The 15380-nt window shown below is 36.1% G+C and overlaps 2 protein-coding genes across 3 annotated transcripts in view; one reads left to right on the forward strand and one right to left on the reverse strand.

Annotated features, from left to right (window-relative positions):
- The window catches only part of LOC101490834 (uncharacterized), a 4443-nt gene extending 819 nt beyond the window's left edge, over positions 1-3624 (forward strand). The window contains exons 2-7 of the mRNA XM_012717314.3: positions 1-49; positions 157-1061; positions 1994-2192; positions 2313-2498; positions 2613-2977; positions 3162-3624. Coding sequence (XP_012572768.1) covers positions 1-49; positions 157-1061; positions 1994-2192; positions 2313-2498; positions 2613-2977; positions 3162-3302 — 1845 coding nt within the window. The 3' untranslated portion in view covers positions 3303-3624. The remainder of the gene's footprint in view (positions 50-156; positions 1062-1993; positions 2193-2312; positions 2499-2612; positions 2978-3161) is intronic.
- Positions 3625-4243: 619 nt separating this feature from the next.
- On the reverse strand, positions 4244-15074 carry LOC101504522 (E3 SUMO-protein ligase SIZ1). Of its 2 annotated transcripts, none has more exons than XM_004505908.4 (17): positions 14811-15074; positions 14562-14595; positions 13777-13857; positions 12653-12695; positions 12035-12107; positions 11647-11809; positions 11306-11436; positions 10510-10578; positions 9798-9885; positions 9639-9714; positions 9415-9488; positions 9187-9294; positions 8201-8362; positions 8021-8125; positions 7846-7926; positions 6539-7760; positions 4244-4888 (listed from the first exon to the last, which is right to left on the reverse strand). In XM_004505908.4, the coding sequence occupies exons 2-17, from the start codon at positions 14583-14585 to the stop codon at positions 4752-4754; spliced, it is 2637 nt and encodes an 878-aa protein (XP_004505965.1). In that variant the 5' UTR covers positions 14586-14595; positions 14811-15074; the 3' UTR covers positions 4244-4751. The 2 variants fall into 2 exon arrangements, with proteins under 2 accessions (XP_004505965.1, XP_004505964.1); XM_004505907.4 differs by having other exon boundaries at positions 14562-14693.
- Positions 15075-15380: the final 306 nt, after the last annotated feature.

Here is a 15380-nt window from a genome sequence, read left to right on the forward strand (position 1 = left end):
GGATTCATTGACATCTTCAAGTTCGAATATGTTTCACCTGTTACAGCTTGTAAAGTTCTCATCTTTAACTGATTCTTTAACTGATTTTCTTTTTCTTTTCTTTTTGATTTTTTTTGGGGTAATTTATATTGTTTTTGTCGATTTATTGAAATTCAGATTGGGTTGTCAAGACACTGCAAACTTTGTTGGGTCTTTTTTTCATTGGAACTATGTTGGCATTATTCAAAGTTGTGTGGTTGCTTAAAGTTCGATATAGTGGAGGTGCTGTTGCAGCTATGGTTGTGCCTGATTCAAACAAAGTTAATAAGAATGAAATGTTTCTTACTAAACATCAGTTAGAGCTTTTAGGAGTGAAGCCAAAGGTTGATTTGGTACAGTCTGAGTCATCGAAGAAGCCGCCGAAATCTAAACCTCAGCTGGTTTCTTCCGATATGCTTGTTCCACTTCATCAGCCAATTTCAAGCCCTAGTCGTCGTGTTGATGCTGATGGTTCAAACTCTAATAGGGGTGCTGTTGGTCGTTTAGTTGGTACTCCTTCAAGGTCGCCCGGTGCTTCTCTATATCTTTCCCCTGGATTAGTTTCACCTGCAAAGAGTTCAGCGGGAACGGATTCCATAGTCTCAAGCCCTTGGTCTACTAGGAGGGCATCCTCTGCGAATAAGATAACATCGGTGGAAAAGCTGGAACAGTTCTTAGCTGAAGTAGATGAAAGAATAACTGAATCTGCAGGGAGGCTGTCTACTCCACCTTCTTCAGTTCCTGGTTTTGGAATAGTGAGCCCTAATACAGTTACAGGATCGGCTAATACTCCTGGAGTGAAAAGACATACGCCATTGAGGCCTGTGAGGATGTCTCCGGGATCCCAAAAGTTTAACACTCCCCCTAAGAAGGGCGAAGGTGGCGATCTTCCTCCACCGATGTCCATGGAAGAAGCAATTGAAGCTTTTGACCATTTAGGTGTCTATCCTCAAATTGAGCAGTGGCGTGACCGACTCAGGCAATGGATCTCTTCAGTTTTGCTTAATCCTTTGCTTCACAAGATTGAGACAAGTCATCTTCAGGTTCATTTACATCTTCATCATTTCTTCTTTTATCTTTAAAGCAATGTTGTTTGCATAGTAGTTCAGCCAAAAGGAGTGTCAATTGAACCAAGAAAAATATTGTGCATGAATGTCAATATGTGTGTTGTTAATATTGAATGCGTGGGAATGTTTGAAATAATATTGTCATGGAGGGTTTAACGTCCACTAATTTGTGTGTTTAGATAACTGACATAGAATTATTTTTTAGGGAATTATGTTTGGATTAAGTTAATTTTTAGAGAATAAGTTTTATGTTTGGACGAGTTCATCCAAAAGTATTACAAGAATGAGTCTTATTTGGTTAATTAAGAAAAATTACTTAAGGTATGGTGGGTGATTACCAAGAAAGAAGAGTACGAAATATATTATACATTAGAACTTGACCACTATGATTGGTAATAGTTAATACTGCACTACTATGATTGGTAATAGTTAATACTTCCCCAACAGGCTGAATGTTCAAAAGTTTGTTTTACTTCTGCTGAATCTTCAGCTCACAGAGTCTTAAGGAACCCAAAGTTAAGTATTGGATGACCATCCAAACTAAAAGTGTGTTTGGAAACTTTAATTTTCGCGGTGTGACCTCACGTTTGGGCTGAAGCTATGACTTCCAGCTTGGGACTCACCACACGTTTCATGTCTGTACCGTGTTTCCAAACATATGCTAAGAAAACCATTCAAAACCTCATTTTGGTTGTTTCCTATCAAGCTCGTGCTTGTTTTACAAGCGTGTGCTTCATTATTATGGTTGAAGTTCGTTCTATGGTATATATAGAGGACCACATACAATTTTCATGAGTTGTGCACTTCACCAAAATAGCTCAAGTTAGATACATAAAACATCAAATATGATTGAGAGCATCAACTAATTTAATTCATTACTCCTGACCCTAAGATTTCCATATTCGTAGGTTATGCATGCAGCTGCCAAACTTGGTATTTCAATTACAGTCAATCAAGTTGGCAATGATATGCTGTCTACTGGAACCCCTTCTACACTGCCATCAATTGATAAGACTCAAGACTGGCAGCCAGCAGTTACCCTCAATGAAGATGGATTGCTTCATCAGCTGCATTCTACTCTTGTGCAGGCCATAGAGGCTTCCAAATGTAATGTGATTCATATTCTTATTGGTCAATTAAATGTGATATTCTGTTTCTCAGTTTGATTATATTTTCCGATTGCTTCTCATTTCTGATATTCTCCTGCTGGTTCATATTTGCATACAGCCAAGTTGCTTGTATCTAATATGCAACAGTCCCCGCAGCAGGGTCCTTTGGTTCCTATCATGCAGGACTGTGTCGATGCTATCACTGAACACCAAAGACTTCAAGCCTTGGTTAAAGGGGAGTGGGTCAAAGGTATACTACCTCAAAGCAGTGTTCGAGCTGATTACACAGTGCAAAGGATTCGAGGTATACAGAATTATGGAAATTTATTCCTATTAGTTGTGACCTTAATCAGATTTTCAGCACCATTAAATCTGATATTGGTTTTAATGCCTGGATTTACCTTGTCTAAATTTTCAGAGCTTGCAGAAGGAACCTGCTTGAAGAATTACGAGTATCTTGGTAGCGGGGAAGTATATGATAAAAAGAATAAGAAATGGACACTTGAGCTACCATCTGATTCTCATTTGCTCTTGTATCTGTTTTGTGCTTTCCTAGAACATCCAAAATGGATGCTACATGTGGATGCTGGAGCTCAGTCTAGCAAAAACCCCTTATTCTTGGGAGTCCTTCCTCCAAAGGAAAGGTTTCCAGAGAAATACGTCGCCGTAGCGTCTTCAGTCCCTTCTGTGCTTCACCCGGGAGCATGTATACTAGTAGTTGGAAAGCAGGGTCCCCCAATTTTTGCCTTATATTGGGATAAGAGGCTGCAGCTCTCTCTTCAGGTGAGTGATACAGGTGTAGCTTCATGTTATAATGAACCAAGAACCTGTTTTCTTTATGCTACTACTTTCATTAAACCCTTAATACCGTTCTATCCCAATATCTATTCAATGTGCTTTGTGAGGGAGAGCATCTACTACATCTAATACTGGCTTTGCTAACAGCTCTGAGATTTGTTTATTTCAGGGAAGAACAGCACTCTGGGATTCCATCTTGCTCCTCTGTCATAAGATTAAAGCTGGGTATGGAGGTATTGTAAGGGGTATGCATCTAGGTGCTTCCGCTATAAGCATTCTTCCGGTTATGGAAACAGATTCTGAAGATTGAGATGTGTATAGTCAACAATATGGTGTCCTTTCACCAACATTCTACTACCAGCTTCAACTGATGCGGGAATCAAACATTTCAGAGAAGAACTTGCCGGTGGCGAAGTCAACCAATTTAGGATTAGAATCATTGGTTCTTGCACTTCGTCACAAATTAAATTCAGATAGCTCATGGCCTAATTTGTACTAAAAATGGCATTCAAATAGATTAGACATCCCCTCATGGTTTTCTCATACAAAAAGGTTTGGTACCATATCTCGAGGAGCAAGTATTTTTAGGTTGCAACTATATTTCAGAATTTATTACTGTGTCACTTTGTTAATCCAAAGGCTCAAATATAATAACTACATACAGCAAAAGGTGTCAAAAACAAGTTAGGTTGGTATCCATTGGCCATTGCAAATCCCAAAATCTATCGGCGAACAAAAGGTCGAGTATATTCAATATTATCAAATGATAAATTTTAGTGTTGCAATTTCCTTTTAGGCGTTGAAACAATCAAGACATCTTTTGACCAACCGATTGGGTATAAATCATGAACACAGATTTGTGCAATTCGTTATATCATACTTCCTCCTTTCTTATTGACTTCTTATAACTTCAAAAAAAAAATATATATAGCATTGATTGATGATGACCTTAAACAAACGATGATCCTCCAGCACCAGTTCTATTATATTAAGTTACACATCAGCTGTCAATGTACATCCCTTCATCAATATTTTATCAAATCGTACGTTTAAATAATTCATTAGGATAATTCTGGAGGTCGGATCCCAAACATCTTGAGGTCTCTAACTGTGTAAAGGAAGAAAGGACAACACCAATATCGGCTAAAACAAAATGGAATGGACAGACAAGTATTCATCCTCGGTGAAAAGTATTATTCCAGGACGCATTTTGTAACTAATTATTTACAACTAATTACTAAAATCCAGATGTAAAAATAGGCACAAGCCAAGAAAAGTACCTTTGTGATCAATAAAAACCTTTTTAATTTTACTATTGAATCCGAAGGCTAACATTTACAGGTTATTTGCTCTAAGAAGAGCCAAAAATGCAGATAATATATTCCTAAGTAGAACTCCCCCACCAAATTAGAAGTTTAAACTACCGGATTGAATATGATCAACTGTACAGTAAACAAGCACTATACCCTCGGTAGGTAATTGAAAATTGAAGGAATGGTAGCTTGACCACAACCCGCTAACTCCAATATCAAAGCATAGAGAATTGAGAGAATCTTTGCAGCCAATATCTTTGCCAAAGAAGGTAGGTGCAAGCGTTTTGGCTGGGGCAATTTATATAGCTATTCCACAAGAAATGCCTCAGAAAACATGAACAGACAATTTAAGAGGACCAAAAATGCCTCCAACTTCCTTCAATTTCTAAATGCAATATCTGATGCTATGAGACCCTAAAGTTCTTGAGACACAAGTTCTGACACCTTTACTCCGAATCCGAATCAATAGAAAGGTACAAACGGGGCCTTACTGAGCGTTTTTGGCGAGGAAATGAGAAAGGGCTATCTGATCTTCTAATTCCTTTGTCAGATCTTACATCATTCATACCAAGAAGCAAAGAAGCTGCACAAGGAGAAAAGGTTAATCAAGAAAAAACAATGAACTCAGAAATCAAAATGCAATTATCTATCGAGAATAGAAAAGGGAACCATAAACAAGGCTTGCTGAAACGTGCATATATAGGAAAGACTAACCTCCTTGACTTTGTGTAGAGGAGGTTAGCAACTTAGCATCCTCCACATTTTTAATGATTTCAAAATAGCCATTTATACTTTCGACATAAGTAAACAAAAAATGGGCATTTGGCTCACTTTTTACTCACTAAGGGTGTGTTTGGGTGTAAGGTTTTGAAGGATCTTGGAGGGAAGGGATTTGAAAGGTTAGGTCTTGAAAGACTAACATAATAAATGATTGTATAATATAACATTTCAAACACACTTAATTCATTTCTAGAAACACTTTGTAACTTCCTTAATTTAAAAAAGAAGAATAATATGGTATTTACCTTTTAGTTTTGATTAATTTGTACATATAATGAAAGTTTAACAAAACTGATTTACATTGAATTGGATTTCATTTTGAAAGTTTAAGAAAACCAAATAGAATGATTGGCTATTTTTGAACCCAATCCAACCAACCACCACTGTAATTTTGAACCCATTATTTAATCATCAGATGACATGACAATTATTGTTCAGACTCGGTTTTTGAACAGGCTCCCTAAAAGAGTAAGAAACTTGGGTCATTTTCTAACCATTGGTTTCGAATTGACCTAGTGGTTTGAAATCACATTTAATGATGATTTTTAATGAGTAGAGTGAGTGATAAAGTTTGTATTTAATGAGGAAATATGAATTAATTCCACTCTTATTTCACTATTTTTTTCTTCTTCAGTATTCGCTATATCTATCTAAACTTGACATACATTTCTTTATGAAGATCTATTATTACCAAATTTTATGTTTTCATTAACTGTAAACTTTATCATTCTTTCCATATAATAACAATGTGCTAACATTTATTCTCTCAGTGAAATTTTAAATTTTATTATTCTCTCCATGAAATAAAAAACCTTCACTGTCCAGCTAACAATGTTCTCTGCAGCCAAGTATTAAAAAACAGAAGTTTCCAACAAGAGTAACTTCCACCAAAAACTAAAAAGTGCTTGGTGCATCCAACTAGTTTGAACTAAGTGCATTTTGGCATCTCAAGTTTTTTTGAGCTAATTAAATCTCTATTAAAAATTAAACATGCCTGGTCCTGATGGCAATTTTCTACCAAATACCCTTGAATTCTCATTTTTCAGTCAAAATATGGGATAATAACAACTTCAAAAGTTTATAAATCAGAAATTTAGTTATAAATTTATGAAATTTGATGTAGGATACGAGATTAGGTTTTGAAAAGGGGAAATTTTGTAAATTTTTATTTTGAATAAAATTCAATGTTTTGGCTAGAGTTTTGAGCAGGGTTACGACATTTCAATTAACTCAATTTATGAAAATTGAGTAGAAAAATGAGAATGCGAGTTTGAATTAAAATGAAAGAGACGGAGGGACTTAACCGGCACAACATTAAAATTTGGAAAAATAAATTCGCTCAACAAATTGAAGGACCAAAATCACACGCTAGTTATAAGTATATAACAAAGGGACTAAACATGCAAGCAGGTGAAGAACATATACGAATTAGAAGGGTCAGAGTGCAACAAACCAGAATCAGCCAAAGTATTTGAGCCATTGTCTCTGGCTGGGATTTGATGTCTAGCGTTCAATCCATTTTGAGTGGGAGCATCACCATTACTGCCACCAGCACCACCTCCAAGACTAAGGGATATCCAATCGTCAGTGCAGACACCATTGGAGACATTTGCTTGATCTCTCAATTCATTCTGCACAGATGACTCGGCTGGTCTTGTGGGGAGAAAAATCTGAAGCGAGGGATCATCTCCAGCAAATGCCAATGGGTTGTCAACCAAACCACCGTTTAAGTCAGCATCTGACCGACCAGCAGAGGAATCTTGCAAGAGACTACTAGGTCCCAAAGCAGTTTCAGGAGCCAATGCATAACCATTCAGTGATGAGGTGCAATTAATAGGACCATGCTGCAAATGGACCAATGCATCAGACACATCTGCATCAGAACCAAATAATTGGAATCCTGGACCAGCCTGAGTAGCAGAAGGCAGTGACCACAGGGAAGACATCCCAAAATCATCTTCATTAGGAAAAAGCCCCAAGCATGAATTTCCACCAAGGTTCTGATCGTCAACATATGGGTCAACAACTCCAGGCGGTGGCATGGAGTAACCATCTGCAGTATCATTTTGGTCGTTCTTAAGTGCAACTGCAGGAGATACCAATATATCATTGTCTTCTTCGGAATCACTAAGAATAATCACTTCTGCACCACCCACCTGAGCAGATGTGTTATGCACAGTATATCCACATGCTAAATCAACATTATTGAGAGACAGAGAATCCATCTCAATTCCATTGGTATTAGGGTATTCAATATGCCCACCACCACCACCCTGGTTAACACTGGGATCATCACCATCACGACCACTTCCAGTGCCACTGCTGCTCATCGGAATAACAACATGTTCCGGATTTCCAAAAACCTCTTTCAATCTACGACCAGAAGAGGTGTTTGTGTCCTCAGGTTTACTGACTTCCCAAATTCCATTGCAATTCTTCCTGATGCCAAGTTTTAAACCAGCAGGTCCGTCTGAAAAACCTTCCTGTTTTACTTGCTTCAATGTTTCTACTCTTTTGATATCTCCTTCAATAGAAGCACAGAGGGACCCATTAGGAAAGTGCCATTGGCCAAGATTCCCTAAATCCAGACGTTCACTTTCACTCTTTGCCTTAACACGCCAAGAACCATCAGGCTTCACCTCAACCTCTGTAACATCTTCCCCACAATTAATCATCTGTACCAGAAAACCAAAACAATGAAACTACTAATTCTTTAAATATAAGAACTATGATCATAGAAATGGTTTATAAAGAACTTACCATAGAAGTGATGCGATTGAAATAAGGGTCAATGATGATATTCTCTAATGCATAGTTTTTGAGACATATAGGACATTGCCACTGTAGAAACAGTTTCATTCTTCATCAGACAAAAAAATCACAATGGAGGGTATCAAACAAATCATGTGCCGTTCGTTACAATCTACAATCTCACCTTTCTTGAACGTTGATTCATTTCCACAAAAACATCAAGATCAAAACAACCCATGTGAATGCAAGGTTTAAATCTTCCAGCAATCTTCATTCTTGAACCACTCATCTACAAATGGTAATAGAAAACTGATTAGTCGGACTTCATGTATTACAAAAATTAACCAAGACACAAAAGCCTTACCGGACAACGAAGGTTAATGCTAAAAGTATCTGAAACCACTTCCAAATCACTGTCACTGTCAGCATTGTCAGCTGCATTTCCACCCCCAACACAACGACAGACGCGTGCAAGAGCATCTTCAAAATGCTCACCGTCAGACTCCTTTGGAATTAAGTTTAGGATCTAGATAACAGAGACTCAACTATTTAACAACAAAGTATGATAGTAATGCATAGGAAGCAGTTGTATATAAAAATATTTTCAACAGATGTTAGTATGTGAAGAAACGTAAGCCTAAATCTTATGTCTTCGAATTTGGGTTATAGGCCTAACTAAACACCAATATCTAGCTCAAGAGGTGAGGATAGCTGAAACCTTATTAGGACATCATCAGCCATATATCAAGTCAATGTGGTATCTTAATACACTTTCTTACACCCAAGACTGAACATCTAGAATTTAGACAAATGCGAGTGGAATAACTGGCCCAATAATAGATCTAAGGTAGATCCAATACCAACTTAGGCTTTGGCCTTTAAACCTAACTCAACCCGGAAAGCTAGCTTTAGCGGTGAGAATTGTCTCGAGCTTTATAAGGACTACTTTAGCCATACCTCTAGTCGATGTGATATTTCAAGTTTAAAAAAAATCTTGCGAGCTACCAACTTAAACCCAAATGATGAAAAAAATACAACGACAAACAATCAGAGTATTTTAATTTTAGAGTAGAGGCAATACTTGAGGTCCATACACAGTTGTGCTTTCCAATGGTTAGGCATCATTCAAATTTGACAAAGACGATAATCACATTCATAAATGCACAGTATCTTTTTAAATTTCAAATTTTATGAAACCAACCAAAAGAGATCAGTATCAGGAACTTTTGGACTGACTATGCAGCGAAGTACTTAGCATCGAATTATGGTTCAATACAGCATAGCTGGATTTAAGGAATCAAGAGTCATTCAAAATAGCTTGCTTGAAATCCAAATTAGAATGCAATCAACCTGTTGCAAACTGCGCCTTCTAACAATGCGAACCCCTAAACAAAAAATGCGAGCATCACATACTGTTAAGGAAATCTTATTAATTCCGTCTTTTGCAGGCGTTGTGATCTGACAAAGGAAAACAATACAAGGTTAAATAAAATTTTATAATAAATGAAACTTAAATAGTGAATGAATCCTTAGCCGATATTTATATACTTATACAAGTCATAATAAAAGACAACTCACAATTGGACCATCATCACGACCATTAGCCCCAAGCAATTGTGAACCGGGTCTGTTAGTTGCTCGAACAGGAAGGCCTATATAGTCAAAGTTAATATGAACAAAGTTAAATGCAATCACAAGAAAATATCTGGTAATTCATTGCATCACATGCAAAGAAATTTAAAACTAAACTGACAACATGATACACAAAATCAGCAAAGAGATACCAACAAATATTAACATACCATTGACCGCTAGGTCTGTATACTGTGGCCATTGCATCCTGAATGGAACCTTGTCATTCAGAAGCATACACCAAGCCTGCACATCATTTTTCAAAATAAGCAAACAAAACAAGAAGGGGTATGGATTATAACCTTCAAGCACTGAAAATCCAAACCAACCTCGACTTCAAATTCTTGTTTTGATACCATGTCTTTGTCTGCTCTTGTGAGTTGAAATGTTCTCTCCACACACTGCACTGGGTTGGTACTGAACAATTCAAACAGGAAAACGGTTTAGGCCAATCAAGCATAAAACTGCATTGAAAATTAGGTTGTAAAGATAGCTGCAGACAATTGTTCACACGGGGTCATTAGATTGTGTCTTGGGAAGAGAATGAAGTTTTCCAGCCTAGTCCCGTTGAATAAATATTTAAGAAAACACAAATCTGAAAGAAAAGGAAAAAATCTTCATTCTTGATAGGTTATTACCCTGAGGTAATACCATCTCAAAAAAAAAATATTCAACCACCAAAGGATTTCAATCAACAAAATATAAGTAGTAAATGGCATTACCATCACAGTCTCTGCAAATAGCACTAAATATCTGTCTGTATAACATCTATATAAAGCAATCAAAAGCTGACAATCGAGCAAAGGAACTTGCACCCATGCCCAGTAATTATTAGCGATAGGCCAATACCCCAACCCCCAAAATCTAGTATTCAGGCCAGAACGAAAGACATCCCAGTCTCCGAAATGCAAATTAGGCAGTAAACAGTACACCTTGATTCGAAGGCACAAATTTAACAAGGCATTTATTTTACCAAGAAACAAGTGAACATATATGAACCTACTACATCTAATTTCCAATAAGTCCACACCATGTACTCACCCATCAGTTGGAATACTGGTTGTGGTCAACTTTACGGGTAACAAAGGATGAGACACTGAAACCCAAAACCTATAAGAGAGAGAAATGAAATTAGTGGCAACAAATTAAGAAATGCTAAATAATATAAGGATGGAAAATCTTGATAAAATAACGAGAGGGAATTGTTTTTATTGTTTTCCCGTTTAAATATTTGAAAACAATAAATAAAAGTGGAAACAAATGATATTTTTGTAACAAAACATGAAAATAGGAAATGAAAAGCATTCTTGTCTCGCAAATCAAAAAGGCCCTAAGAATATAACAGAACGGAAGAAAAATTGTTGAAGCAAAAATTAATATATAATTCAAAACCAACTTCATGAGCCAGAAATTTACCACAATGAGTATCTCTAGACATAACTAGAAGATTAATATATAACAGTGTTATTGTAGAAGAGTAAGAATAAACATATTCACCAACTCTACAACTATTAATCAGTCACATCAAGAAATCAATATCATCATGTTGATTATAAAATAACAACCATGCAACTTGGTATCACGTCACAGCTACAAAGACCAGTTCACTACGCTAACTGAGAATACCATATCACAGAAATTGGAAATCATAATCATATCAACACAGTCCTTCAAGAAGCACAGCCATACAGTAAAAACAGTTTTTAGTAAAACCCTTAATACAAAATTTAAAAGGAAAAATAATAAAATCAGCACTAATCTATTCAAAAAAATCATTATCACTCACTCCATTCCTTCATATAACTATTAGCTAAAATAAGAAGGGAACATGACATACGGGTCTGCACGACTGAGTCGACATAGTTCACAATAAAATTTATCTGGAACTGGGGGGATGCCTTCCATAGGTTTCTCTGGAATAACAACACAACTGATGTGTTGCCACACTTGGCATCTTGCATCATCACACTGCATATAATGAGAAAAATTGAAGTCCCGAAGTTATCAAATGTAAGCAACATGCAGGAGTTCTTACTGAAAAGAACACATTATCAAAAAAATATACATGAGGTTATAAGCTAAATTAGATGATTATTATCAATCAAAAAATATATGCATGTACAGATGGATAGAATTTTATGGATCATAGAGAATAAAGAAACATATTGAATGCTTCACCTTGATCAAATCCTCCGTTTCCAATGTACTTCCACAGAGACAGCGGATCTTCGTAGCTGATCGAAAGGAATCCTCAACTTCGGCTTTAACCTTCACATTACTACTATCTGACACAACCTGACCCTTTGATGCTAGATCAGTGGCCCCTGATATCTGCATTTTCCTGGGTAAAAGCAAAACACAAAAACTCCAATAAAAAATAACAGCCAAGCAAAGGAATTAAAGAATATTAGAAGCAGTATAATCAACCCAGCTCAGACCTAATAGTAAAGTATCAGACCATTTCCATCAACACATTGAAGCATTTTAAGTTATGACATGTATTCAAAGCATAGCAAAAGCAAGAAGAAAATATTATCAGTAACTGCTGCTAGGTGCTAAAACTGACCTATATGTGTCGTCCACTAATTTTGCCACCTGTTCTTTCCCAACAGCATTCTTCTTAGCCCACATTTTTGAAACTGGGAGAAAAGCAACAGGTTTCTTAGTTTACAGAAGAAAGGAAGAAGAAACACAACCCACATAAGAAAATCACAAAATCAATTTGATGCACAATACAACAATTGCTATATGATTCAGTACAGCCCGCAAAGTACACCATCATTCCAATTAGGCTATGGTATGCTTTGGGCACAAACAAAAATATTAGACTATCGTATGCTTTGTGCGCAAACAAAATATTAGACTACATCATTCCAAGAGAGAAGGGGGAAATAAATGAGATTTGGGCACAAACAAAAGCCTTGGCCTGAGATTACCATCCAAAGTTTGAACCAAAGACAATTACCACAGTAACTATAATTTCTAATTTCAATGGGATATTGGAGGAGACATACAGAACATTGCCAATTTAGTAAATGTTCACTACGTTTACATTTCCATATGCAGATATTCTTGAAACTTCCAACAAATAGGCATTATTATTATCACAACCCAAACAAAAGCATAGTAAAGAAGTATAAAGGTAGAATTAGACTTAAATGATAAATCATGTGTGTAATTTTACCTTGTTCATCTGAGAGAATGGATAATATGCGATCAACGAGATCCTACAGAAAACAAAGCACTGGAATCATCATATCATCCAAAAACTCGAAGACAGCATATTAAATTCAGGATTAAAAAGGAAATTACTCATAGACCCCAAAGCAAAGTTACTACAATCATGAAAATTGATGCCATAAATTGACTATATCTGTTGATTATAAGAATAGAAAACTCATTTTTGATGGTTAAGTATGATGTCTAATCATATGAGAACAATCCAAATCTATACTGTTAATTTCGGATGATAGCACCAGTATTATCAATTTCGGATTGCGGATCATGGAGGAAAGCCAAAAATCTGCCATCCTTCACAAATTGGCCATGGTGGTTGCCAACAAAATCCACCATGGCCGATATTTGAAAACAATGAGTGACGTATAGCAGTCAACCATAAAACTAGGATAGCGGTAGTGCGGGATAGCCAATAATGCAAACAGGATGAGAAAGAGAAGAGGTAAGAAATATTTTAATCTTTTGATAATTATTAAAGGGGAATGCCCAATTTGAGAAACCCAAAATTTAAAATGTTCCCATCTTGATGAAACAAAGACAGCTCTCTTTTCCTCCTTAGCCATTTCTTCTTCATCTTCTTGAGCCTTCCAACTTCTCAATTTGTGTTCTTCATTTCTACTTTGCTGGTCAGTCTACAAGGATCTGGTTGGAAAACACCAGGAAAAGGCCGAGAAACACCAGTTTGTGGCTGGAGTTGATGGATTCAAGTGATAAGACCCTTCATGTGGCTGCGATTTGGCGATTCTGGTGCAAAACGCAGCTGCAAACATAACACCTGATTTCCGCTGTGCATCAACATTTTGCATCGCAGCAAAGTTTTCTGCTGCACCACGACTATGTGATTTGCCACGGACACGACACAACTAACAACACAGATCCAAATTGTATGTAACATGTGGGAAATGGAAAAGAAAAATATTGGCAAATAAAGAAACGATGGTTCTCCTCATCAAGAAACAGTAATCGGGCAATAAATACTACTAAAAAAGGTATTAATACTAGCAATCAATTTTAGCAGAAAACGCCGAACAAATAACAATTGCAGATTTGGTAATAGTCTAATTGTCTCACCTGCTTCTTTCCCTGCTTTGAAAGACCTAACTGAGTCAGCACATCTTTGAGCTCTTTTATGCGGAAATACGTTAATTTTTCCTATAAGAGATGTCACATGTCAGAAGTAGGATAGCATAGCTGAAAATTAATATATCAGTACATAGAAACCCAGTACCAACATTAAAACTAATAAGAAGAACAAAGAGAGGAAGAAGAACAAGAACAAGAAATCACATACCACAGTATGCAGAAATAATGCAACTGAAATTCAAGTGTAAATACATACTACCTGTTTATATTGCATTTTGATGCTTTTATAGCATCATAATAAAATTAACTTAAAAAGCATCCAACTATCAAATCACATCGTCCACAAAGTGTCCAATGATAATACAAACTATAAATAATGTAAACATAGTGATTGGTTAAAAAGAGTGGAAAGGTAAAACACGTACAGAACACATTGGAAAGTTGCTTCCATGTTAACTAAAACTATATAAAACCTAAAAGTTCAACCAATCAAAAATGCATATACTATACAGTTTTCCAGTAAAAATGTCCTCCGCTGTCTGTGTAAATTCAATTTTAAGAACAAGGATTACCAGTGCTCATTTCTCATTTTCGGCATCAACATGTTGATAAAAAAAGTAGAGAAAAGTCAAAGAACGAATGCTAGATTAACAAGTTCACAAGGAATCATATGAGATGATGATGATGATGAAAATTTGTTTATCTCTCTATCAAGGTGAAGCATAAATATACATACACCTGAAGATAAAACTAAAATCACATATCATATATACCTTGATACTTGGTACCAAATCCATGTCGTCAAACCTAACAATTGAGCACAAACTGAATCAATCAACAGAATCAACAACCGAATTAATCAACAACGAAGTTCAACGCATGCCGGCGCCGCAGCAGTTACAACTCTGATCAAATTAAAATTAAAAACCAATTGAATTACCGAAGTTAACAAAATTGAGAGTGAAAAGTATAATTAATCGACGCGATGAAGGAAAATTGAGCTAGAATTAGAGGAAACAAACCATAGAAATGAATGGAGACGGTGGCGATTTAGGGTTTGGGATTGAAGCCCACCGACTTTTTGGTTGCACACGTTTTAGAGGTGTGTTGTTGGGGGTGGCTGGATTGCGTGTTTACGTTCTTTTTGACCGAAGAGACCCAAAACCAGAACCAATCTCGCTCCACTTACAAAGTTCGGACCTATCCACGATTATCTAATACGGTTAGTTTACGGCGACACGTCCGGGTTTCGTTTCGGTGTGCTCAGGTGCAGAACACACCTTTTTGTTCAGTTTTAATTTTTTCTTTTGTAATGAACAGACATAACTATTTTTTTGTTTTTTTATAGAATCATTTTTTTTTTTGACAAATTTATAGAATCATTTTTTTTTTTGACAAATTTATAGAATCATTTTTTTTTGACAAATTTATAGAATTAGATTAAATAAATGTAAACTTGGTAAATATCGATAATCTATTAGCCTCTACTTTAACACAAGTGGGTATAATTTTAGATATTAAACTTGAAAAGATATAATTTTTGGCAAAAATATATTTATATAATTCCTTAAATTTAAGTTAATTTTTGTTTA

This window comes from Cicer arietinum, chromosome 6, assembly GCF_000331145.2.
Source record: "Cicer arietinum cultivar CDC Frontier isolate Library 1 chromosome 6, Cicar.CDCFrontier_v2.0, whole genome shotgun sequence".
NCBI classification, from domain to species: Eukaryota; Viridiplantae; Streptophyta; class Magnoliopsida; order Fabales; family Fabaceae; genus Cicer; species Cicer arietinum.

Excerpts from the sequence above, each read along its gene's own strand:
- LOC101504522 (XM_004505908.4), bottom strand. The coding sequence starts at position 14,585 with ATGGATTTGGTACCAAGTATCAAG. Across the intron at positions 11,810-12,034 it reads TTAGTGGACGACACATATAG|GAAAATGCAGATATCAGGGG; the intron begins GTCAGTTTTAGC and ends GCTTTTACCCAG. Across the intron at positions 4,889-6,538 it reads AAATACTTTGGCTGATTCTG|CTTCTTTGCTTCTTGGTATG; the intron begins GTTTGTTGCACT and ends CTCCTTGTGCAG.